A 25482-nucleotide genomic window follows, 5' to 3' on the forward strand; every position below is an offset into this window, starting at 1 on the left:
GGACAATTTCTGGTGGGCTCAGGGTGGCAGCACCTCAGCTGGGGAACCAGGGCCTTGTGCCTGTAGTTTCCATGCCCAAATCACCAGGAAAAAGGTCTATTTTTTCCCATATTTTCCTGGCCACTTATGGGAATTGGATCCATCTCCCACTTTTCCCCTTGTGCTACCAGAACCTTTGTGGCTGTGTAAAAGAGGTGTTGGGCCATGGCCAGACCTCACCACAGCATCCCTGGGGTGCCTTGTCCTGCTTCCTAAATCATGGAATCGTGGGATTGTTGTGGTTGGAAAGACATCCAGGATCAACCTCGGACCCAGTGCCCATAAACCCGTGTCCCCGGGTGCCACATCCATTCTCTCTTTGAACACTTCCCGGGATGGGGCCTCCACCCCTGCCCCGGGCAGCTGTGCCAGGGCTGGACAGCCTTTTCCAGTCCTTTCCAGACGTTTTCCCAAATCTCCAATGCTGTGGTGCAGGGCGGAGAGGAGCCCCAGCCCTGGCATTCCTGCAGAGGGGCACTCTTGGGGCTGGTGGATTCCTGGAGCTGCCAGGCATCCTGATGCACCTCGGAGGGGAATCTGGCACCGAGTGTGTGCCCCGGCGGGTTTGGAGCCCGGGATGCAGGCTCAGGCCCGAGCCAGCACCCAGAGGCAGAGGCAGGAATCTCCTGCTGCTCCGCTGCTCCTGCCCCCCGAGGCTGGGCTGACGTGGCCCCAGGCCTGTGGCTGTCCCCACGTGTGTGACGTGTGCCAGGGCCACCCTGTAATCCCTGTGAAGTCAGAGACCAGGGCTGAGTCATCCCCACTTTTAACTCCTGGGCTCAGATTCTGAGGTGCTGAGTCACACCCAGAGCACTCAGGGAGATCCTCCTGCCTTGGAGGGGCTGTTTTGGCCCGGTTTTTGGGTGGCAGAGGCTCTTCCCTGCACTGAGGAGCTCTGGAGCCCACGGAGTGCAGGAAGGAAACATTCTCAGCATGGAATTACGGAGTGGTTCAGGTGGGAAGAACATTAAAGCCCATCCAGTCCCACCCTGCCATGGCAGGGACACGTGCCACTGTCCCAGGCTGCTCCAAGCCCCGTCCAGCCTGGCCTTGGGCACTGCCAGGGATGGGGCATCATGGAAAACTCTTCTTTTTCACTGCTTTTCCCTGTCTCCTTTTCCTCCCGTGGGAGGTGGGAAGTGCCACAGGTGGAGCTCGAGGCTGGAGCTGGCTTTGGGGTGCAGGTGGGTGTGGGTGTGAGGCCGCTGGGAGCTGGGGCTGGAGGAGGGTTCCAGGTGTGGCCCCTGCTCCACGGAATGCTGGACCTGCTCATCCCTCCCCTCCCAGGGCGGCATCGATGTCCTCGGCAGTGTGGGCGGGTCCAAGACAATTATCATTACAATAATAATTGTAATTATTGTTGTCAGCGCTGAGTGCATTGATTAGGAGGGGCCCGAGACAGACAGACAGACAGACAGACGGGCCCCACCCTCTGCTCCATCAGCACCAGGGCTGGGCTGCAGCAGCTCCAAGGCTGCAATCCTGCCCTTTGCTCCCACCGTCCTTCCTGGTTCCAGGTCTCCACCCTGGAGAAGACCAGAGCAAAGGAGGGAATGGCACCTTCCTTCTGGAAGCTTCCGACTGTCACCTTTGGGTTCAGTCTGGGCCTGGAGCAGCTCCTGCTGCTGAGATAAAAATGCCGAGATAAAATCCCTGACTGGGGCGACAGGTGGGAAGGCTGAAATCCCAGATTTGGGAGCTCGGTTCTCCCTAGTTCTGCAGGAGGAGAACCCCCTGTGAGCCGGATTGGCCCCTCGGAGGCTGGGATAACTCAGGGCTTACAGCAGCTGTAAAATCCCTGTAAAATGTGCTTTGTTTGCTCTGCTCCCGTCCCTCCAGTGCAGCCAGTGACTCACGGGGCGGAGGCATCGCTCCTTCCCCCAGCCCCTCTGCTCTCCTGCTCCTTCTCCTGCCCCACGGTGGGCTCTGGGTTCTCAGCTTGGAGCTGCTTTGGGAAGGTCCTTCAGCCTCCCGTTGTGACCAGTCAAATATCTTAGAATTTCTGAGGTATTTAAGAAATACATAGAAATACATAGAAAACATGTAGAAATGTAGAAACATGTAGAAATACATAGGAAATGCAGAAAATGCAGAAAATACATAGAAAATGTAGAAACATGTAGAAATACATAGAAAACATGTAGAGGTGAACAAACCCTTGGTCATCCCTCATCCTTCTGGATCCAGGGGTGCCACCTCTGGAATTCTGGCTGATCCTGTCCACCCTCTGGAGCAGGAGGACAATTTGCCCTGAAAATGATGGAGTTTTTCCAAGATTCCAAGGAATCTTTGGAGCCACATGTTGGTGACATGTCCCTCGGTGTTTGGGGAGTGAGGGAGATGACACCAGTTCTACTCCTGCCTTTCCCATGTCCTTCCTGCAGGACAGTTTACCTTTGAGTTCCTTTTCCATGGACAACAAATCTGTTTGGTTTTGCCAAAGACCCTGGAATTCCCTCCTGGTGGCAGAGGGTGAGGAGCAGCTCCATCCCGTGTCCTCCCTGGGCCGAGGATGGCGCTGGATTCTGTGGGAGATGTTGAGACCCCGGGTCCTTGCCCACCATTCCCTTTGCCAAATGCCAAGCACATTTCTCTCTCTCTCTCAGGGTTTTTCATAGAGGTGCACAGAGAGAAAGAAAGAGAAAACAATTTCTATTTCTGCTCCTTGTTCTTCTCACGTGGAATGTGCTTGGAGAATTGTTTGCCTGGGGTGATTGTTTGATTCTAGTGAGGATTGTTTAGACCTGGTGGCCAATCCAATCCACCAAACAGGAGTTTTCCATCCTCTCCTGAGATGGGTCTTTTCCAGAAAAACGGAGCCCAGCATTCCCAGCGCTGGCAGTTTCACCCAGCGCTGAGAATTAAGTTTTAATTTCTTTGTTTGTTTTTCCTTAAGGCTTTGGCTGTGGGAGGGACTCTCGACTTTCATGTCAAAATTATGCAGGTGATGATGATTATCCATAATTATAACTATATTTATCTGTATTCCTTCAGGTTTTCTTGTAATCACAAGGTCTTGTCATTTGGGGGAAAGGGGAAAAAACAGCTTTAGGCCCTTGTCCAATGAGCTGGGGAGGGGGAAAGTGCACAGCTGGAATACTGGTGTTGCTGGCCAGGGGTCTGTGTCACATCCTGAACGGGACGGGACTGCTGAGGAACGCGGCTCGAGCTGTTCGTTTTCCAGCATCAGTCTCATGACATGGTTATGGCAGTGGGAAGATGCCAGCAGCTCACAGAACAACGCAGACAAAGAACTGAATGTTACAACTTACTTTAAAAGCTTTTTGACCAATCACACGAAGCAAAAGCATATTGACACCTGTTCTATCCAACCACTGCAAGCACACGTTCCTTTGGTTAAAACAACGCTCGCTTCCTTCCAATGCAATGCCTGCTCGTGAGCCTTAAAACACAGAGCTCCATTCCTAAGCTTAGAACTTCCTAATATCTCACTAGATGTACTTTTCTATAACTTAGGGGGTTATTCTAGACAAGCATTAATACACAGACCATTGTTCTATTTGTCCTTACTTTCTACTTCTTGTATAATTTTTCTGCTGACAAATCTTACAGCTACTGCCCAGCTCTGATCTCAGTTCTGCTGTCTCTGAGGCCTGCCTGCTGCAGCTTTCCCAAAACCCTCTGATTTTAAGGACTCCCACAACTGGGATACCTTCCCCATGTGTCAGGCCACATTCCATGTCCCCCAGAAGGATCCCTGGGAAGGATCCTGGGCTGGATTTCCTGGTGTGTCCAGGAGCTCCTGGCAGTGGGCAGAGCAGTGGGGGTGGAAAAGCTCCTCTGCAAGGAGGGCAGGAGGAATGTGGGGCTCCATCCATGGGGGAAGGGCAGCCCCATCGCTGCACTGAGCACCTGGAAGGGGCTGGAGGGAGAGACTCCAGCAGGAGGAACTCCTTGGGGGTGTCCAAGTTGTTCATAGAATCATGGAAAAACCTGAGATAGAAGGGACCCATGAAAATTATAGATTCCAACTCCTGACTCTGCACAGGCCACCCCAAAATCCCCCCAGTGCCTGGAGGGAATTAGGAGCTTGTGGGAAGCCTTGGGAACACAGCTGGATCTGTCACCCTGGGCAAGCTGAGACAGTGCCCTGGGCACCCTGGGGACCTTGGGGCTCATGGAGAATGATGAATGATTTAGGAAAATTTCCTCCCTGTGAGGGTGGAGAGGCCTTGGAGTGGATTTCCCATAGGACCTGTGGCTGTCCCATCCCTGGAAGTGATGGCCAGGTTGGACAGGGCTTGGAGCAGCCTGGGAGAAGGGGGAGGTGTCCCTGCCCATGGCAGGGGTGGCACTGGATGAGCTTTAAGGTCCTTTCCCACCCGAACAATTCTATGATTCCATGATCCCATGATTCTGTTCCTACTGGTCCCTGTGATAATTCATATTTGGGTTTTGCTGTGTTGCAGCAGGAGGAATGCCTGGATGAGGGTTTCCTGGATGAGGAATGCCTGGATGAGGATTTCCTGCATGAGGAATGAGTTCCTGGAAGCCTTGGAGCTGTTTGGGTGAGCCCAGACCTGGCCGCCTCTGGCAGAGCCCTGATTCCTGTCCCAGTGCAGGGCTGGAAAAGTGGAGAGGAAAATGAGGTTTCCATGTGTAAATCCACGTGAAGTTGCAGCCTGAACAATCCACTGGCCTCTGCCAAAGGCTCTGGAGCAGGGAGAGGCCACAGCAGGGAATTCAGGTCCTCGGAAAAGCCACTTCATGGAATGTGAGGAGTTTGGCCCATCCAGGTTGTGTGGATAAAGCTCAGAGTGTGTGACTGGGATGGTGGAAGGTGTCCCTGTCCAGGCCAGGGGATTGCACTGCATAAACCCCAAGGTCCCTTCCAACCCAAGCCATTCCATGATTCCCGGGGGAATCCCATCAGGCTCACAGGAATCACTGCAGGGCAGGGACAGAAAACCAAACCAGGCCCCATTTAAAGGACATCCAATGGGACACAGGGCCCCGAGTGCTGCCCGGAAGGAGGCACCAACCTTTGGAACTGATGATCCCTGTGGATCAGCAGCTGTTGCCAGGCTGGGAAGGGCACTCCCTGTCACTGAGCTCTGGGCTGGAGCTGCGTCATTCCATTGACTTTATGGCCCGGTGACACAGGAAATGGGCCTGGAATCCATAAAACCCTGATAAACCTAATAAACCTCATCCTGATAATCCTCCAGTTGTGGAATATCCTGAGCTGGATCCCGAGGATCATCGAGGCCAACTCTTGCCTGGTGACATCCAACACCTGCCTTTGGGATGCAGGAGAACAAGTTCCCTCTGCTCACAGGAATTATGATGAGCTGGAAACTTTGATTAGTGAGGCTGCTTTGATCCTGGAAATGGATCTGGGTTTGCAGTGTGGGGAAATCTTCAGGATCTTGGGAAAGGTGCTGTTGTGTTCCCATTGATTTTGGGTGGGTTTAGCAGGAATAAGAGCTTGGCAGTGCCATTGGATGTCAGGAGAATTTCTTGGGACGTCATGAGGAATTTTTCCATGGAAAGGACGGTCAGGCACTCCAGTGATGGAGTCCCCATCCCACAAGGTATCCAAAGGATGTGGCACTCAGGGCTCTGGTGGGGACTGGTCACAGCTTGAACTCCACGATCTGGGAGGGCATTTCCAGCCTCAGTGATCCTGGGATTCTGGAATTCTGACAGCCCTGAGTGCCATCTGGGGGATTTGCCATCCCCCAGAGCCTCCCGCCTCCCTGAGCCCGGAGATTGATCCCAGCATCCCATATCCATCCCCAGCCACCAGCCCACGCAGGCACTGGGAGGTGTTGGAACAGCAGATGTGGGATCCAGGGCCAGAGCCCTTTGGATCAGGAACCACCAGCAGGGCCTGTGCAAGCAGAACCTACGGACGCTCCTGCTCCCAAAAATCAATCCAAACACGGAAATCCAGGCAGGCAGCAGGAGGGATCCCCCTGGGATAACACAGGAGGTGTGGAAACCCCACAAGAACACATTCCCAATGCATAATTTCACTCACCTGTAAAGGTTTTCCTCTTCCGTTACAATACTTGAGTTAGTTAGGTTTTTGTTTTTTTTTTTTCCAGCTGGAATTGAGAGCCTGGCTTGTTTTCCCAAGGATTCGTGGAGGGATTGATCATTTGTGGGGGGTTGGCTGCTCTGGGAGCGCCGGAGCCAGTCCTAGGTGTGCAGGGCCAGGGTGATGTGACTCCCAGCATGGCAGGCAGGGAAATCACTTCCCCAGAAAGTCAAAAGTGAGCTCGGTGTCACCAAACCCCATCCGTGGGGTCACTCACTAGGGCTGGGAGGAATTTACCGGTCGGAGCAGTTGTGGAGCAAGCCCGGGTTGCCATGGAATAACAACACAACAAACCCTGGGACACCTCTGGTGGCCACGTGGCTTCAGCCTGGGCTCAAACGGGGAACATCCACCTGGCAGGGGGGGAAGGGAGCAAAACTGGGAACAGCAAGCAGGGGATGAGGCTTCCTGATCCCACCTGGGTTGCTCGTGGTGCAGGGACGGAGGGTTGGACTTGGGTTGAAGATGGGCTCACCCTGACCCAAATCCAGGCTGAAGTCCAGCTTCCCAGTGCCAAACTGGGATTCCTGGAGGCTGCTGGGAGCAGCTTTGCCTTTGTGGCAAAAGGTTGGGATTCACCTGCCTGGATTGCTCCTCCTGTGCCTCTCTCATGTTGTGTACAAGTCCCTGTGTGGTGATCCAGGCTGGAATCCAGCCTGCTGACAGCCAGAGCCGCGTGGGAATTGTTGCCTGAGCGCCGGTGCCACCCTCAGCTTCCATCCCTGCCTCCTCAGGACATCCCGGCGCTGTTCAGGAGCAGCCTGGCTGTGTGAGGCTGGACACTGCCCTGCTCCCAGCTGTGCATGGATGGAGAGATCCCTGTCCTGTCCTCCAGCCCCAGGGGAGGTGCAGGGCATGGCTGTAACACTCCACTTTGTTTGCACTCCATGGATTATTTTTATAATCCCAGGATCAGTTAGGCTGGAAAAGACCTCTAAGATCATCGAGTCCAACCTGTGATGGTGGGAGCCAAGCCAGGTGCAGGGCTGGCAGGAATCCTGCAGGAATCCTGCCCCATCTCTCTTCCTGGATCGAGTTCCCCCTTTTCCCTCTTTAAAAAGAGAATTTCCCTGTAGCAGCCAGGCTTCTCCTCTCCCCCCAGAGCAGGACGGGTGGATTTTGAGCAGGCTGAGTTTGCAACCAGCCTTATCTCCCTGTCCTGGGGACAGAAAAGCTGAAGGGTGACACTTTCAGGCCAGACTTTGAAATCTCCTGGGGAATTTACGACCTGATAGTGAAGGGCTGAGGCCCTCTGGGACTATTTGGAAATGGTGAAAACCCTGAAACCCAATTTTTTCCTCTGCTTTTTCTTCATAGAACTCCAAAATTCAAGCAGGGACCCAGAACGCTGGGGCAGGATTTTAATCCTGTCTCCTTTTGAGTGTGGACTAAATGTTGGGTGGGTGCAACCCTCCGAACCCACTTCGGTTTGGAGGATTTATTTGAGGGACTAGCAGGAGAGGGAAGGGCAAATACAGCCCCCCTGATCTGGCAGGATCTGGGTACTGCTGGCAGGGCCCGGGCAGTGCCCTGGTTTATATTAAACAGCCAGGACCTGGCGCCGGGGCCCCTTTATCAGCTTTGGGCCGTGCCCAGGGGAGAGCCCGCCTGCAGCACTTCCAAATCCATGTGTATTCCCTGTGCCCCCCCTGCTCGTTGCAACACCCGGCTGGGCACGGCGAGTCCGGAGGGAACGGGGATCAGGGCTGGGGCTCAGCCCGCAGGTGGCAGAGGAGCAGAGCGGGGACGCGGCGCCAGGTGTGTCCTGTCCCTTCCCCGCGGCCCTTCCCTTCTCCGCTGGAGGGTGGGAATGCGGCCAGGCACACCCAGCTCCGAGCAGTAAAACGATCCCTGCGGTGCCCTTGGGCCAAGCCCAGCTTTTCTAACGGATAAAAGGGGAGGCAGCGGGAGCGCTCTCACTCCCCTGGGCTCCAGCGCAGCCTCTCCGAGCTTTGCAAGAGCGAGGCAGCCGGACCGTCCCTCGGAGCAGCATGTCCCGCTCTGTGACCTTCAGCTCCCGCTCGGCCGCCGGGCCAGCCCTGAGCCAGGTGCGGGTCAGCTCCGTCTCCTCCAGCCGCAGCTCCGGCCTCGGCCGCGCCGGCGGCTTCGGCAGCGCCAGCCTCTACAGCCTGGGCTCGGCCAGCAAGAGGATCAGCCTGGGAGGGGGCAGCTCCTTCAGCGTCCGCTCGGGCTACGGCTATGGGGGAGCGGGCTTCGGGGGCAGCCTCAGCCCCGGCGGCATCCAGGAGGTCACCGTCAACCAGAGCCTCCTGACGCCCCTCAACCTGGAGATCGACCCCAGCATCCAGAGGGTCCGCAAGGAGGAGAAGGAGCAGATCAAGACCCTGAACAACAAATTTGCCTCCTTCATTGACAAGGTGAGGGCTTGGACGGGCTCGGAGCTCTGGGGGTGCTGAACAGTAGCTGGGACCCAAAATTGGTTTAATCACGAACGGGGTGAGGATCAGTCCTGGAGAACGTGGTGGGATTTGCCCACTGCAATCAAATAATTCTTATTATTCGATGTATTAAAGCATTGCCAACAGAACAGGTCGCCTTGCTCGGGCTGCCTTTGCAGCCTTGATTTACCTGGGATTGCCCAAATGGGGGTGCAGGCTCTGCACCCCCACCCCAGCACCAAATCTGGGGAGGGAGAGGGTCCTGGAGGGAGTTTTCCCAAGAGAGCAGCTAAAACCAGAGACTGTCCCAGGAGAGCAGATGGAACCAGAGCCTGCCCCGGTTGTTCATACTGCCCTGCACAGCTTGGCTCTCTTGCACTAACTGACCTTGTGTAAATCCCACTCTGGCATCCCCGAAATGTGAGGAATCCAGCCCTGGAGTTGGAGCAATTGGAGGGTTTGATGTCTGGGGCAGGTTTCTGTCAAGTATCAGCCCAGCAGAATCTGCTTTTCTTTAACTCCTCCAAAGCCTCCAAGTCACAAACCAGGTCCCAGAGCAGCCAACCTCTTTAGCGGGGTCTCCACGACCCTCCCCTGGTGCTTCCCGTGAACACCCAAATTCCCGGGCCGGGATTCCCACCTGCAGCCCAGTCCTTCCATCCCCTGCCGTGTAAGCTCCCCTCTCTCCCACCATCCCAAACGACCCCTGCGCTCCCTCCCAGGTGCGGTTCCTGGAGCAGCAGAACAAGATGCTGGAGACCAAGTGGAGCCTCCTCCAGGAGCAGAAGACGACACGGAGCAACATCGCTCCCATGTTCGAGACCTACATCAGCAACCTGCGGCGGCAGCTGGACGGGCTCCTGGCGGACAAGGGGCGCCTCGAGGGAGAGCTCAAGAACATGCAGGACCTCGTGGAGGACTTCAAGACCAAGTAAAGTATCAGTGTCCCCCTAAGGGGGTGGTGGAGCCGCCGGCTGGGCCAGTGGCTGGGCACGGATGTCCCCGGCTCTCCTGCCAGGGAGGGAGATGTTTTCTGGCCTGGAATGAGGTGTTTGGTGCAGAGAAGCTGCCTGGATTCTTCTTGCTCGTTGTTTCTGACACCTTGTTCCTCCCTGGGCCGGTGCCTCCATCCTCTTGGCTTTGCTTTGGGGCCTGCTCAGGCTTGGAAGTGGCATTTTGGGGCCTCCCTGGGGCTGGAGGTGACATCCTGGGGCCTCCCTGGGGCTGGAGGTGGTGCTTTGGGGCCTCCTCAGGGTCAGAAGTGGCTCTTTGGGGTGGCTGGAGCCCCGAGAGTTCCACAGGAGCTCCCGGCTGATTCCCTGGGCAGGGAATGGAGCAGCTGCCCTGCAATTCTTCAGTGACTTTTCAGTGTCACCTGGGAGGAGCCCCAGAAGAAAGGTGGCCTTTGTCCCAGCCCGGGGCAGCCCAGCCCAGCCAGGAAATACCTCTGAGAAGGGAAGGGAAGAATAGGACAGAGCTGGCAAACTGGATCAGGCAGGAACTGCAAACAAACAGAGCTGATAATTCCCAGGGTGTGTTTAGGGAGGGTCAATACCCAGAGATTCCCGAAGAGCTGCTTGGGAATGATGCTGCCCCCAGCCCTGCCTGATTATTCCATCCACAATCGGCCTTGGAATCTCTGCAAGGAGCTGGTTTGCAGCCAGAGGGATTAAACCCCAAAGTTTAGTTACATTCCCCATGGATTCAGTCCTTGGACTCATGGATTCATTCCTGTAGCCTACAGATCCATGGAAAGCCAAACTCTCTGTGTGCTAACAGAAGCAAAGCAGGAATTAGGAGCTGAGGGAGTGAGGATGCAATAACTAGAATGCAGAACCTGCTTTATATGGAGAAAATCTCAATTATAGATGGAAAACCTAAACCATGATGTGCTCTGGGGGTGCCTGTGGCCTCTTTTCCATAGGTTTGGTTTCCAGATGGTATTTAGGGGAGGAAAGGCTCCAGGGATGAGACCCAGCCCCTAACTCAGGAACTGCAGTGGGAGAGGGTGTGGAGCCAGCTGGGATCATGCTGCTCACAGGGCTCAGTTCCAAGGAGTGAGTGTCCTGGGCTTTCAGAGGGGTATTGGGACACTATTGGACAATTTAGGAAGAAATTCCTCCCTGTGAGGGTGGGGAAGCCCTGGGATGGATTTCCCAGAGAAGCTGTGGCTGCCCCTGGATCCCTGGCAGTGCCCAAGGCCAGGCTGGACAGCGCTTGGAGCAGCCTGGGATAGCAGAAAATGTCCTTGCCCATGGCAGGGGTGGGAATGGGATGGGCTTTATGGTCTCTACAAACCCAAATCATTCCAAGATTCCATGCTTTACCAGCTCATTGACCAGCTTGGTGGAGCTACCCCCAAGGAAATGAGGAATTTGATGATCCATTCTGGAAGAATTCAATGTTTTTACCTCTCTGCTGATCCCCTGTGTGCGGAGGTGGCGCCTCTGCGTCACTTCCCGGGATTTATTCCTCTGGAATAGCACTGGCAGCTCACTGACCTCCAGAGGGGCAACGTCCATTAATCCTGGTGTGGATGGGCACAATTCCAGGTGGGAGCAGGAGGGAGGGCCAGGGAGGCTGGGCAGGTGAAGCAGCTCCTGCTTTGGAAGGCAAATTCCAGCTCTGGCCACGCAGGGCCCATGTAAATAAAGAGCCTTAACCTGGCAACAATTCCCAAACAGCCAAAGTGCTTCCTGCTCTGTTCCTTGGATGCTTTCTGGATTCCCAGATCCCCAGAGCAGGTTGGGGCTGGATGTTTGGGCAGGTTGGGAGTGCACAGACAGGTGCAGGTGGGCTCCAAGATCCAGGTTTGCGAATCAGTGGTGGTCTTGTAAAATCTATGGAGAGGAATTTTTATCTGCTGGAGACCTTTAGGTGAACCCCCGGAGATTTTCAGGTGAGCCCCTCATCTGAGGGTGAACACCTAAAGAACGGGAGTCACCAAGACTGGAACTTGGTGAGGCTTTGGAGGAGAATGAGGGTAATTAATTACCCAGGACAGTGCCGTGTGTTCAACACCTGCTGAATGGTGCCAGCAGTCTGGAGCAGGGAAGTGCAGAGTGGAAGCAGCTCCAGCAGGTGCTGGGATCAGCCCAGAGGAGTTTGTGTCTCTCCTGCTTTGAATTTGCTCCCTGAAGGGTTGGTGGAAAAGTGGAGGCACGGCCTGGACCCACCCCAAAGGAGGAGCAGGAATCTTCTGAAGCACGGGGAATTTTAAGGATTGTGGGAGAGCAGAGAGGGGACACTTTCCAGGTGGTGGTGGTGGTGTGGAGCAGCTCCTCCAGAGCAGGCCTGTGGCACCGCTGGTGCACCCCCCTGGGGAATTGCTGGGCTGGCTCCCAGGAAATGGAGGAATAGAGACGAGACCTGGGATAACCTTTCACTGGGATGTTTTTCCTTTCATCCAGGCTCTAACTTCACAGAAATCCCTTTTTTTTGGCAGATACGAAGACGAGATCAACAAGCGCACGGCGGCCGAGAATGAGTTCGTGGTGCTCAAGAAGGTGAATATCATCGTGGGTCAGGGAATCCTCAGATGGGTTGGGTGGGAAGGGACCTTAAAATCCATCCCATTCCCACCCCTGCCATGGGCAGGGTCACCTTCCATGGGCCCAGGGTGCTCCAAGCCCCGTCCAGCTTTGGACACTTCCAGGGATGGGGCAGCCGTGGCTCTTCCCTGGGATTGATCATCAGTGTGTGCAGCCCTTCCCCCTGTTTGCCCCTACTCACACTTTACTCTTTGCTCTACTCACAGTTTACTCCAGATCTGATGAAGCTCTGAGGGGCAGAATTCCATCCAAAGGCAGCTCAGGGGAGGCCTTGAGGTCTCCACACATGCAGGGAAGAGGTGGCGGGTCCCAGGGGTATTGGAGATGATGCCAGATCTTTATTTGGGATCTTTCCCGAGGTCTCCGTGTCCAACCTGACACTGAACTTGCAAACAGGGATCCAAGGGATCCCCAGGACTCTCAGGATCTGCTCTCCAGCAGCATTCAGTGCCCTGGGAGATTACTTGTAGGCCCTGGGGTACCACTGGGACACCTGGAGCTGGTTTGGGGAACTCTGCTTTGGAATCCATCAGAGGCTGGGGGGGGCTCAGGCATCAAAGCTCCACAATCTCAATGGATTATTCCTCATTTTTCCAGGATGTGGATGCTGCCTACATGAACAAAGTGGAGCTGGAGGCCAAGGTGGATGCTCTGACAGATGAGATCAACTTCCTGAGGGCTTTCCATGAGGCGGTGAGGACCCTTGTGCTCCTTCAGAGGGGCACAACAGGGAATGCTGGCTGGGAAAATGAACGAGGGGAAGGTGATGGATTCATGGAGTCTTTCCTTCCATAAGCAAAACTATGCCTGCAAGTGAAGTGATTCCTCTGAATTCTGTGGATTGTCCCACGGATTTCTCCCTGTGTGGGATGTGGGATGGATGGATTGCAGACATAAGGGGACAGACGTTGTATTTGAGATGCTGTTTGTATGAAAACAAAGAAAACGAGTGGCTGGGGAGGTGGTGCTGTGTGACAGGAATGAAGGAAAGCTGCTTGTTCCAGGCTCCTTCCTCCTCCCCACTGTTTGCAAGATCAGGGATTACCTGAGCTGGACACACATCCTTGAGGGAGGTGCTGGAATTTGGCCCCTCCAGGTTCTGCACTAGCTGGGATGTTGTCTAAGGAATGGGATAACACTGGGATAAGCAGCCCTGCTGCCAAAGTAGGGATAAACAGCTCCAGCTTTGCTGTTGGTTGTTGCTCTGTGCTTTGCAAGGTTGTTTCCCTCCTAATTAGTAATTATTTTGATGGGATTCTTATCTGCCTCCCTTTCCCTTTTCTCCTTGGAGTCTCCCTTTAATGAGCTTCCAAAAGAGGGTTCCTGAAACCTCACTGACTAATGGGCTTGGTTTTCCTGCAGGAGCTGAACGAGCTGCAGGCGCAGATCTCCGACACCTCGGTGGTGCTGTCCATGGACAACAACCGGAACCTGGACCTGGACAGCATCATCGCCGAGGTGAAGGCGCAGTACGAGGAGATCGCCAACCGGAGCCGCGCCGAGGCCGAGTCCTGGTACCAGAGCAAGGTGAGCTCTGGGAGGGGAGAAGGATCCACGGACACCTTGGAGCCCCTTCCAGTGCCTAAAGGGGCTTCAGGAGAGCTGGAGAGGGCCTGAAGTGATGAGACGCAGGGAATGGCTTCCCTGTGCAAAAGGGCAGGGATAGATGGGATATTGGGCAGGAATTCCTCCCTGTGAGGGTGGGGAGGCCCTGGAATGGATTTCCCAGGGAAGATGTTGCTGCCCCATCCCTGGAAGTGTCCAAGGCCAGGTTGGATGGGGCTTGGAGTTCCCTGCACAGTGGAAGATGTCCCTGGCCATGGCAGGGGTGATGCTGAATGGGCTTTAATGTCCCTTCCAAGCCAAACCATTCCACGTGTCAGCACGTGCATCCCCTGTGCCATGAGTGGGGGGGCTCTATCCTGCTCATTCCCTGCCATCCTCACCCCATCACTCTGTGTCCCACTGCTCTGTCCCAGTATGAGGCGCTGCAGGTGACAGCCGGGAAACACGGCGATGACCTGAGGAACACCAAGAATGAGATCACGGAGATCAACAGGGTCATCCAGAGGATCCAGGGGGAGATCGAGAATGCCAAGGCCCAGGTGAGGAGCTGCCCCTCTCCTGTCCTTCTCTGGCCTCGGAGCTGGGATCTGGCACCGATCCCTCTGGGGACCTGGGATAGCATCTGAGGGAGTGGCTGGGGAGGGTCAGTGTGGGTATTGGGAAAAGCTTCTTCCCCCAGAGGATGTCTGGCACTGAACAGGCTCCCCAGGGAATGGTCACAGCCCCAAGGCTGCCAGGGCTCCAGCAACCTTTGGACGACACTCTCAAGTGTTGAATTTCAGGGTTAGTGGGATTTTTAGGGTTGTCATGTGCTGAGCCATGATGGTCCTTGTGGATCCCTTCCAACTCTGGACATTCTGTGATGTTCGGGATGTTTCAGGGGTCTGGGTGTCACAGAACCCCTTGCACTTGGTGATTTCGCAGATCTTTTCCAACCTTCACAATTCCATGGTCTCTAAGATCCCTTCTGGGGTGGCTGCACTGCTCATCCTGAAGGATTTTAGTTCTGCTGGGGGAGGGGGAGCATTGGGAGCAGGGTGATCCTGCCAGGAAGGTGGATTTGGGAGAGGAAATCACCCCTGGGACACAGAGGGGCCCCCACACAACCATTGTGCCCTCCTGTTCCTGGGATCACTGTCCACTCCCTTTCCCAGTAGGGAACACCATGTTTGGGCACACACACAGAGATTTGGGGAGCTCTGTTTGCTTTCACTGGGGTTTTATCGCTTTATCAGGGCCGTGGCTTAGGCCTGGCCTGGAGCTCCCAAAGCTCCAGATAAACCTGGTGATTCATCCCGGATTATTTGGTTTCAGGGCAGGGAGGCTCTGGCACCAGCCAAGAGCTGTCCTGGTGGGGCTCCCTTGGACAATGGATGGAGCACAAAGCCTCTTGGGAGCCCTTTGTGCCAAACACGGAGGTTTGGGAGCTGTGGGGGCACAGCTGGGGGTTCCCTGGGGCCCCACAGGGCTGGTCTTGGGGTGGGTGTGGGTGTTTGGTAGCTCCAGGTGTGCTCCAGTCCACACCTGCCCACATCTCAGCCAGAGCCTGCCCAGCTCTGAAAAAAACTCTGGGGAAATCAGCAGAGAAGACCTGAGCTTTCCTGAGCCCCAAAGGATCTGTGGGATGTGGGGGACTGGGAAGCTGAGGATCACTTGAAAAAAGTCTAGCCAGTGGAGAGAAACTTGGTCTTCCTTCTGGGACACCTTGGAAGGAGATGAGTTTCCATCTCCATCTAATGCCCAAGAAACCAGGTAGGGATGAAGACCCAGGGATCCAGTTGAGCTCCATGTCCATGAAGGGGATCTGGGCAGCAGAGCCAGAGGTTTGGAGCCCAGGATCCTCCTCCAGGGATCAGGAGCCCCCTGATGTGGCCGCTCTGTCCCTGCAGCGAGCAAAGCTGGAGGCGGCCGTGGCCGAGGCCGAGGAGCGTGGGGAGCTGGCCCTCAAGGACGCCAGGGCCAAGCTGGAGGAGCTGGAGGCCGCTCTGCAGAAAGCCAAGGCTGACATGGCCCGGCAGCTGCGGGAATACCAGGAGCTCATGAACGTCAAGCTGGCCCTGGACATCGAGATCGCGACCTACAGGAAGCTGCTGGAGGGCGAGGAGAGCAGGTGAGGACACCTGGGGGGATTGGTGAGCAAAGATTCCCCGTGTTCCCTCTGGGAAGGATCCAGCCCTTTGCTCCCTTTGCCTGGGGACACTGTGAGAGCCCAGTTCTGATTTCCACAAGGAAATGCAGGCAAGGAAAGTTTTGAAAAACTGAGTTCTGGTCCTGGAAACGCTTTGGCAGAAGAGCCAAACTGGCAGATTCTGGAGGGAAAAAAAAAAAAAAAAAAAAAAGGGCAATATAAGCGAAGAAGGAAAGAATTGGTTTCCATCATGTTTGATGCTGTGGCAGAACATTTCCAAGTGGAAATCCCTGTGGAATTAGGACAGAACCTCTGTGCTCTGTCCTCCCCCCCAGTGGTAAATGCAGGGCTGGAGCAAAGCCCTGGAGGGCGCAGGGATCCTCCCTGCATGGGTACAGCTGGAGTAGTAACTCCCTGCCTCTGTCCTCCTCCTCCACCCCCAGGACCAAGGAGACTGAGTTTAATCCCTCCCCTTGTCTTTATCTTTTCAGGTTGGCTGGGGATGGAGTTGGCAACGTCAACATCTGTGAGTGGATTTTGTTGTTTGTAGTGGTTCCACCTCATTCCAAACCCATGGAAAAGGGGCTCAGAGTGTCCCAGTTCACCCAGTTGAGCCTCTCCTCAGTGGGAGCACCCTGGGACTGGGGGTGGTGCTGGGGCTCCATCCCGAGCTCAGCTCCAACTCACTTGGATGAAATTGGAATTGGGGCAGCATTTATCTTCCTTTCCCCCCATTTTTGTATGGATAGAAAAGCACTGATGGGAAATGCATTCCCTGGGTTGGGAATTAGTGCACAGGTGATGGCAGAGGGCGTTTTTCCAGCTTGGGAAGTGTTGGATCCTCACCTGGCCCGGACCTTGGGCAGGAGCTGCTTACTCAGGGATGCTCCAAACCAGTGGCTCCGATTTTCAGCCACTTAATTCCTGCTGGGAATTGGGGAACCACATTCCCACAGCTTTGGGGCATCAGGAGTTGAGCTGAGTGTGTTTGTGAAATGGGATTCTCCGTGGATTTTCTAGGGGCTCTCCATGAGTGCTCCAAGCTCAGGGGATCCTGAGCCTGGTTGGGTGATGGAGTGATATGACGAAAAGGAAGGACTTTAAACTGAAAAAGGGGAGGCTTAGATGGGATATCGGGAAGAAACTCTTCCCTGTGAGGATGGGGAGGCCCTGGAATGGATTTCCAAGAAGATGCCCCGTCCCTGGCAGTGCCCAAGGCCAGCTTGGACAGGGCTTGGAGCAGCCTGGGGTAGTGGGAGGTGTCCCTGCCCGTGGCAGGGGTGGCACTGGATGGGCTTTAATGTTCTTCCCACCCAAAGCATTGCGTGATCCCATGGCAGCCTTGCCTGAGGGTGCCCAGCTGGGTGCAGTTTCCAGGTGCTCACGTTCCCTTTGCTGCTCTCCCACCCCAGCCGTGGTCAGCTCCAGCGGCGGGGGCGGATATTCCAGCTCCGGCGGATTCCTGGGAGCAGGGATCGGAGGAGGCCTCAGCCTGGCGTCGGGAATGGGCAGCGGAGCACTCGGGTTCTCCTCTGGAGGCTCCTCCAAGTCCTACACCATCACCACCACCTCGTCCAGCCGGAGGAGCGTCAGGAAGTAACTCCAAGAATGGAGCTTGGCATTCCCAGCCCCTGAGGGAAACCACGGAAGGAAAAGTCTTGGAGCCTTTTGCAGGATGAATTGGCTGCAAAACGCCTGCAGTGCTGAGGCCCTGCCCCTGCCTGCCGGGGCTTGACCCTGCACTCTTGGGTTTCAGCCATTCCTCTGGGAGCAGGATCAAGCCTGTGGGGTGAAATTTATCCCGGGATGCAGGTGGGGTATCCCTGCTGTTACCCTTGTGCTTGGTACCCCCTGCTCCAGGCTGGATTTCACCCTTGGAAAGGCAAATCCCACATTTCTGCTGTGCTTCTGCACAAGACCAGAAGATTCTCTCCCTCTTAACAGGATTTGGAAGACTCTAATCCCTCAGGCTCCTCAACCCCTGCAGAGGGCTCACCCTGTGGGTTTTTAAAATATACCAGGAAGAAAATAGGTTTGGGTCTCCCCTTATTTTCTTTGGAAATGGGCTCAGGGTTGGGGTTCAACATTCTCCTGTGACTGAAGCTGTTTCTGACCAAAGGCAGCTCTGACAGATTGGTTCCAGGCTCCTTGTAGCAAAATAACTCCTCAAGAACCTCCTACACCCTTTCCCTCTCTTTAAATGAAGCCCAAAGCTTGAGGGATCTAAAACTGCTTCAAATGCCATGTGTCCCACTGAATTGGGAGATAAATTCCCTATTTTTGGGTGTCTCTGTTTACCACTCCCTATTTAGGGGTGTTTAGTGATATCTGGAGTCTCCTGCAGTGAGGGTTCAGTTGATGCCCCATTCCAAAAGCTCCTTGTTCCTGCCAAAATGGGTCTTCAGCATACCAGGGAAATTGTTACTGCAGTAGGAAGAGTTTTTAGGGAACTAACTCCAAGGACCTGCTCCCAGTTTTTGTGTTGATGTTCAGCCCTGTCCTGGCATTGGGGTTTGTGTTGGATTTTTACACTTTTTATGTCTCTCACGAGTCGTTTAATAAAGTTTCCCTTTTAGCTGCATGTCCAGTCTCAGCTGAGTTCTTTTTGCTGCTCTGGGTGCTCAGGAGCTCTGGAAAAGATGCAGGAATCACCTTCCTGCCAGGTCCAGCCCTGCCCTGGCTCTGTCACCTGAAGCAGGGCTGTGGGCAGGGGCAGGCTTCGGGGTTTGCTGCCTGCACAGCTCATTCCTGGCTGGATTTTGCCTGCCTGGAGTCTGGGCAGAGGGAAGGGGGGAGTTTGTTCAGAGTCATGGTTTGAGCTCAGGACTGAAATGGAATCTGGTTTTAATGGGAGGGAGGAGCAGGATTTTAGCCCTTCTTCAACCTGGATTCCCTGGGAAAAAAACAGCAAAAATCCTGAGCATGGAAAAGATGCTTCTGTGTCCCAGTGCAATGGGAAACGTGGGGAGCTTCATTCCCGGCTTTATTCCCAGCTTTCTTTCCAGCTTTGTTCCCAGCTTTGTTCCCAGCTTTGCCATGATCCACTCTCCCTGTCCCAGCCCTGGCTCCCTCGTGGGAATGTTTGAGCCTCCTGGGAGCTGGGAGCTGGGGTCTGGCTCATCGGGAACAGGGACACAATTCCTTCTGCCTGGGGGGCCCGGGGGGAGCTGGGCCCAGCCCAGGGTGGGCCGTGTCTCTCCCAGCCCTGTCCCAGCCTGGCGGGACATCCCTGGCTGGAGGCACAGCTCTGTGGAGCCAGGGCCAGAGGCTTTGGGATCCCTTGGGAATGCTGATTCCTCTGGGGTGAGGAATCCTTGACGAATTGAACTGCCTCTTACCCAGCCCCGCCGCAGCCCAGCACCTCCCAGCTGATCTGTTCTGAGCCAGTTTGGGGAGAAAGTGCCCCTGTTTGTCATCCCTTGGGTGGCTTTGGGACACTTGGGCAGGAATTGTGTGGTTTTGGGATACTTTAGAGGAGCTGTGGGCCTCACTCAGCGTTACCAGGGATTTCCAAGTGCTCCAGTGCTGCTCCGTGAATTTTTGGCTGCCAGGACCTGGGAAGGGTAGTTGGTCTGGGTGGCTGCAGGTGACAGCTCTGAAGGACGGGACCATCCCGAGGGACCTGGACAGGCTGGAGCAGCGTCCTGTGGGAATCTGCTGAGGTTCAACAAGACCAACGGCAGGAGCTGCCCCTGGGTCAGGGCGACCCCCAGGATGGACCCAGGGGGATGAGCAGATGGAGCAGCCCTGGGAGAAGGACCTGGGGGTGCCAGGGGGTGAGAGCTGGACAGAACCCAGAGACCCCCGAGCTGGGCTGAGCCCCAGCGTGGGCAGAGGGAGGGCGGCTCTGCCCCTGTGCCCAGGTGAGACCCCACCTGCAGAGCTGCTCCAGCCCTGGGGGCCCGCACAGGGAGGATGAGGAGCTGCTGGAGAGAGCCCAGAGGAGGCCACGGAGCTGCTCCAGGGCTGGAGCCCCTCTGGAGCCCGGCTGGGAGAGCTGGGGGTGCTCACCTCACCCCAGGCAGAGCCCTTTCCAGGTGCTCTCTTTGTTTTCCTGCCAGGCCCTGACGTCCTCGATGGTTCCATCCAGGTGTGGATCTCGGCTGTTACCCCTCACAGAAGTGTCTGGACGTGGGCCTGCAGGCAGTGGAGCTCCTGGTGGGGACACGGGCTGTGCCTGCTGTGCGCCCAGTCCAGCCCCCAACTGGTTTAATGGGTATTTTCCATTTCTAATTATGGTAATGGTAGTGGAGGTGTTTTATCAGTCCCTGCAGATGTGTGTGCAGATCAGACGAGCTGCAGCACTCATTTTCTTGGGAAAATCGGATTTATATCCCTCCATGACTCATCCCATTTGATTACAGAAGTTTGGGCACAACTACTGTGGCATAGAAGGCTGAGATGTCATAATGGAAGAATTAAGATAAAAGGACTTTCTCTTGTACCAAGCAGGAAGGGTACATGTCTTCCCATCCTCATGGAAATGGAACATCCAAATGTTCTATTCCTGTTGGATATGAGGTCCATGGAGTTGGAGTGGAAGGAGTTGTCTCAACTTCCGTGTGACTTTTTTTACCTTCAAAGCAGCAAAGTTACTGTGCTGTGCCAACCCCCCTTTGCCACAAGATAAAAGAATTGGAATTAAAAAGAGGATGCGACATAATTAATTCCACATGCCTTTTATTAGACAAACACTGGGAAATGAAGAATGTTGAGGGTCAAAGGACAAACGGGAGCACAGCATCTTTTATATAAATAGTGACAGATGGGTTTTATTTCCAAATCTTTTGAAGGAGCTGGGTGAGAATTGGACCCAAGAGGAGCCTCAGCGCTGGTGGCGCTGGGGCCTGGAGTCAGCTCCTCAATAACATCTCCCAGAGGAAGAGCTGGTGGAGATGGACTTGAAGCTGGAGCTGCTGCCTCCGACCATGCATGAGCCACCTGTGCCGTATCCACTTCCGGAGATGGAGCCCATTCCCATTCCAGCACAGAGCCCACCTGCAGCCCCGCCACTGGAGCTCAGGCAGTTCCTGCTTCCATATCCCATTCCTGAAGTGCTTCTGGTCACAGCTGCCAGAGGAAAACGACCTCATGAGAGGAATCCACAGGAAGTGGGTGAGTGGGATAGGCTCTAAGCAGGGGTGGGAGGTAGATCTAGAAAGTGCCAAATGTCTCTCAAAGTTACTTACAGATGTTCACTGAGCCAGCACCTTCCCCAGAGAGCCTGTCAGGGAGCAAAAGAGAGCCAGTGAGACTTCAAAGGGAACCCGTGAGCAGGACCTGCTCACAAAGGCAGCAAAATTTCCATTGGATATTTTTGAAAGCTGGGAAGTCTGTGTGAAAGGCTGCTGTTCCTAAACAGCTCCTCTTCACAGGCACTCAGTGGTCTTTAAACAGCTTTCAGGTCTGAATGTGGACCAAAACCTGACCAGGGTCTTTAACTCCATTGCACCTCAGAAAACTGGTATATAAAATCCCACCCACCTGCTCTCCTCGCCCTCCAGCAGCTTCCTGTAGGTCGCGATCTCGATGTCCAGGGCCAGCTTGACGTTCATGAGCTCCTGGTATTCCCGCAGCTGCCGGGCCAGGTCAGCCTTGGCTTTCTGCAGGGCTGTCTCCAGTTCCTCCAGCTTGGCCCTGGCGTCCTTGAGGGCCAGCTCCCCACGCTGTTCTGCATCATTGATGGCCGTCTGCAGCCCAGTGACCTGCAGGGGAAAATCCAGATTTTCATTCCTTATCAAAAGCATAATCCATCTCTTTGTATCCTGAGGTCCCGATCCCATGTCTGATGTTTGGGTTAACATCAATAGGTGTGATCTTAACCATCACTGACCCATGAACTGAATCCAATTCATTGAACTGATCCATGTCCTGAGCCAGGTGACAATCTGGATTTACCTCCACAACTCTCAGAATCTCCTTGGGGTCATTGATACTACACTGAGTAACTCTTGGTGATGTCACTGCTCTGATATAAATCCTGTCATGTTCATTCCTGATCCAGCAGAGCTCCCTTGGTTGAATTTATTTTTATTCCCTGGGCAACTCAGAGGTCAGGTCACAGCAAGAGTCATATTTGATGCACTGGTGCTGTCCTTCACCTGCTTTTTCACGCTGTCAATCTCAGATCGGAGCCGCTGGACGTGGCGGTTGAGCTCCGAGATCTCCTGCTTGGTGTTCCGGAGGTCGTCCCCATGCCTGCCGGCCGTGGCCTGCAGCTCCTCGTACTGTCACAGAGAGGAACAACCAGTCAAAGGAAAATAAACTGGATTTAGAGCCCAACAGAGTGTAGGTTTGGGGGTGTTTGCGCTGCAAAATGTGTGCGTGTTCCCAATCCCACATTAACACTTCCGAATTCCATGGGGTTATTAAATCTGAGGATATTCTGTGTTTCAAAATCACAGTGGGACCCATCTCCCCGGGGGACTTTGGGGATGGCACGATGGCTTTCTCCTTGCAGAAGCCTTCCCTGGCACTTACCCTGGATTGATACCAGGACTCGGCCTCGGCGCGGCTGCGGTTGGCGATGTCCTCGTACTGCGCCTTCACCTCGGCGATGATGCCCTCCATGTCCAGGCTCCGGTTGTTGTCCATGGTCAGGATGACAGAGGTGTCGGAGATCTGGCTCTGCATCTGGGACAGCTCCTGCAAAAGCAGCAAATATTCCTGAGAGTCACAACACGAGTGTTGCTTGGAGGATGGAAAGCCCCAGGGTGAGAGGTGAGAGCTGGGTGAACAAAAGGATTTTTCCAAGACAGCTTCATGCAGAAATGTGAAATGGAAAAACCACTGAATTATTTAGCGCAACAGAGGGGAAAACAGTCAGCCCTGAGGCTCTGAAATGGGAAAGGAAGGCAAGGACTGATATAAGCTTTGGTGCTCACAGCTTCGTAGAGGGCTCTGAGGAAGTCGATCTCCTCTGTGAGTGAATCCAGCCTGGCCTGCAGCTCTGTCTTGTCCAGATAGGCAGTGTCCACCTCCTAGGAGAGGAGACACATCACCAGAATGAGGCAAGTTTCAGGGAAGCAGAGGAAAAGCTGGAGAAGGGGTTTCTTGCAGGTGGGTGGGCACCCACCTTTTTCAGGGTCACAAACTCGTTCTCGACGTCTGCGCGCTTGTTGAGCTCCTCTTCGTATCTGTGGAATGGAGGTGGAAGGGTGGTCTAGGCTTGTTTTAAAATAATTTCATGTTTTCAGGACCAGCCTCTACATTTTTTGTGTGTACAGTTCTGCTCCTTAGTCTTTTTGCCCTGTAATTTTCTGCCTGTGACTTTTCAGCCATATCTTGTATTAAACTCAGGCTTTTCTCAAAGGATTAAATCAGCAAAAAGGCTTTTTTCCCTTGTTTTCTGCATCTGTTGCAGCCCACCCAGGCCCAGGAAGACCATGAACAGACTCACTTGTTCTTGAAGTCCTCAGCAATGCTCTGTATCTTGCTCAGCTCCCCTCCTAGGTTCTCCTTGTCTGTCATTAGGCTGCTCAGGTGCCTCCTGAGGTTGTTTAGGTAGGTGTCAAAAAGGGGCTCAATGTTCTTTCTCACTGTTTTGTTCCCTTGTTCTTGCAGAAGAGCCCATTTGGTCTCCAGGACCTTGTTTTGTTGTTCAAGGAATCGGACCTGGAAAGAGAAGGGTGTTTTATTTAGGATGGTTTTCCTTGGAGATGTGAGGGACATCCTGCAAGAATTCTCTTGCTGGAAGGTGGGAGGTCTCAGCCCCTCAGGAACCACTGACAATTTAAACACTCCTGCTGTCTTTCCCAACTCTGCTTCCTTACATCCAGTACCACCACTTTGTCCCTGTTTCTGGTCTCACTGAAGCGTTCCTGAAACGTGTAAATGGGCTCAAAACTGGAAACCCTCAGGATTTGTTCCCAGGCTGCTGGGATTTTTGAAGTGGCAGTATAGGAGCAGCAAAATTGTGGCTAAAGATATAATTCACCCTTGTTTGTGCTTCCCCACCAAAGAATCACCACAGCATAACCAGGACTCTCAGCTCTCACCTTGTCGATGAAGGAGGCAAATTTATTGTTGAGGGTTTGAATCTGATCCTTCTCATCCTTACGGATACTCTGGATATTGGGGTGAAACTCCAGCTTGAGCGGCTTCAGAAGGCTCTGGTTGACTGACACTTCCTGGATGCCCCCAAATGGGACAGCAGGGAATCCAGGGCCACCACCAAACCCAAATGGACCAGCAACTGCCCCACCAAACCCACAGGAGATCCCAGTGCCGGCACCAAAACCTGCAGGTCCGTAGGAGACACCACCTCGTCCAGCTACAGAGATCCTCTGGCATTCGCCAAGGCTGTGGAGGCTCCTGCTTCCAAACCCTCCAGTGAACCTTCCATAGCCAGTGGTGGCCCCACAGCCTCCAGCTTGGGGTGCAGGGCGCAGGCAGAGGCTGGAGCTGCTGGCGTTTGGGATGAAGGCAGAAGCAGCGCTGAAGCAAGTTCTGGCCGGGCTCCTCACGGCGCACTGGCGGGACATGGCAGCTGCCAGGAGTGATCCAAGGAGTAAAGGAATGAGAGGAAGTGGCTGGAGGTGAAGCTGTGCTTCCCCAGCCTGGGACTGGCCCTTTATACCCTCCTTAGGAGGGGATGGCTCCGATGTGGGGCTTATCCCACTGATTAACCGGGCCCGGCACACCCACAGTGAGTTCACCATGAGCACCTATGGAGCTTTCAAAAAAGGGCAGAGGTTGCATTTTTTTGGTGTTGAAATATCTGAGAAAACCTCGATAGTGGCTTCTCAGCTCCTGTTTGCAGCCACCCCTTTCCCACTCCCTCCTTCCACTGCTGCAGGAGATGGTTCCTTGTTGGGCAAGTGCTTGCTCATCTCCAGTCCATGGATGAATCAACACGCATTGTGTAAGGTTAATTTGGTCGATTTTGGAGTGTTGGCTCGTGGTGCAGGGTCTGAACTCTGAGAAGTCTCTGATCAAGGTTTTGAGCAAACTCCAGAGGGGCAACAGCACCTCAGGTCCCAACCTGATGGGAACTGTTCTCTTGTTCCGTGCCTAAACGAGAATTCTTTAAAGCACAGCTGGTACAGGAGAGGGAAAGAAGTGATGGAGGGAGGGCCAGGGTGGTGATGGGGGAGTCTTGGAGCACCCGCCACCAAAAAACAGCTGGGGAGAGGGAAGGATGTGGAGGGAATTTTATGAGTGGTGTTCTCAGACCTTTTCTTTCTGTGAGAACTGTCCACATTGCACAGAGTCATCAGCCTTCAGGACGACCCAGTCCAGCTGCCAGCCTAGCACTACCATGACCACCCTAGACCATGTCTCCAAAAGTGCCAAATCACCCTGATTTGGACTGACAACAGATGGTGAAACATCAGAACCTGATCCAGAAGGGAGTTTCCATCATCAGTGATGCCACAAATGCTGACTCGGTGATTTCTCAGGGCTTCACCTGTGCAGATTTTTGATCTGTTTCCTGACTCATGGGATGACCTTGCCTCCACACGGTGTTACCAGGCTGCCCTCCCCACGCCTGTTATTTTTCCCCTCTTACTCACCAGGAAATTCAGTGCTTACGACGTTGCTCACAGACTCCTCTCTTCACTCCTACACCCTGTGGCTTCCAGGAAAAGCCAAACAGGGGTTAGGAAGGACCGTGAAGGACACGGTGTCTCAGCTCCAGCACACAGGGGATTGTCCTAGAGCAGCCAAGATGCTCCCAGGTCTCTCCTGGTGCCGTGTCTGGATGCCCAGGGGTGGGCAGACTTTTCCCAGCCC

General features: G+C 54.4%; 2 protein-coding genes across 2 annotated transcripts; one reads left to right on the forward strand and one right to left on the reverse strand.

The window, feature by feature from the left end:
• Positions 1–7733: 7733 nt before the first annotated feature.
• On the forward strand, positions 7734–18328 carry LOC128821078 (keratin, type II cytoskeletal cochleal). The gene is made up of 9 exons (XM_054001950.1): positions 7734–8481; positions 9225–9433; positions 11948–12008; positions 12651–12746; positions 13416–13580; positions 14033–14158; positions 15509–15729; positions 16239–16273; positions 17160–18328. Exons 1-9 carry the CDS (start codon positions 8095–8097, stop codon positions 17345–17347), a joined length of 1488 nt encoding a protein of 495 aa, XP_053857925.1. The 5' UTR covers positions 7734–8094; the 3' UTR covers positions 17348–18328.
• Positions 18329–20448: 2120 nt separating this feature from the next.
• Positions 20449–24236, reverse strand: LOC128821082 (keratin, type II cytoskeletal 6A-like). Its single transcript, XM_054001953.1, has 9 exons — positions 23745–24236; positions 23147–23361; positions 22823–22883; positions 22632–22727; positions 22228–22392; positions 21849–21974; positions 21232–21452; positions 20937–20971; positions 20449–20817 (listed from the first exon to the last, which is right to left on the reverse strand). The coding sequence occupies exons 1-9, from the start codon at positions 24228–24230 to the stop codon at positions 20609–20611; spliced, it is 1614 nt and encodes a 537-aa protein (XP_053857928.1). The 5' UTR covers positions 24231–24236; the 3' UTR covers positions 20449–20608.
• Between the last annotated feature and the right edge of the window lie 1246 nt (positions 24237–25482).

Source organism: Vidua macroura, chromosome 34 (genome assembly GCF_024509145.1).
Source record: "Vidua macroura isolate BioBank_ID:100142 chromosome 34, ASM2450914v1, whole genome shotgun sequence".
Classification (NCBI taxonomy): Eukaryota; Metazoa; Chordata; class Aves; order Passeriformes; family Viduidae; genus Vidua; species Vidua macroura.

Bases quoted from the DNA above. Each gene is read 5' to 3' on its own strand.
- LOC128821078 (XM_054001950.1), top strand. From the start codon at position 8,095: ATGTCCCGCTCTGTGACCTTCAGCTCCCGCTCGGCCGCCGGGCCAGCC. The intron at 12,009-12,650 runs GTGAATATCATC...TCATTTTTCCAG, and splicing joins AGTTCGTGGTGCTCAAGAAG to GATGTGGATGCTGCCTACAT. The intron at 16,274-17,159 runs GTGAGTGGATTT...CTCCCACCCCAG, and splicing joins AGTTGGCAACGTCAACATCT to CCGTGGTCAGCTCCAGCGGC.
- LOC128821082 (XM_054001953.1), bottom strand. From the start codon at position 24,230: ATGTCCCGCCAGTGCGCCGTGAGGAGCCCGGCCAGAACTTGCTTCAGC. The intron at 22,728-22,822 runs GTGGGTGCCCAC...CTCCTCTCCTAG, and splicing joins AGTTTGTGACCCTGAAAAAG to GAGGTGGACACTGCCTATCT. The intron at 20,972-21,231 runs GTGGGTGGGATT...GCTCCCTGACAG, and splicing joins CTGGAGGGCGAGGAGAGCAG to GCTCTCTGGGGAAGGTGCTG.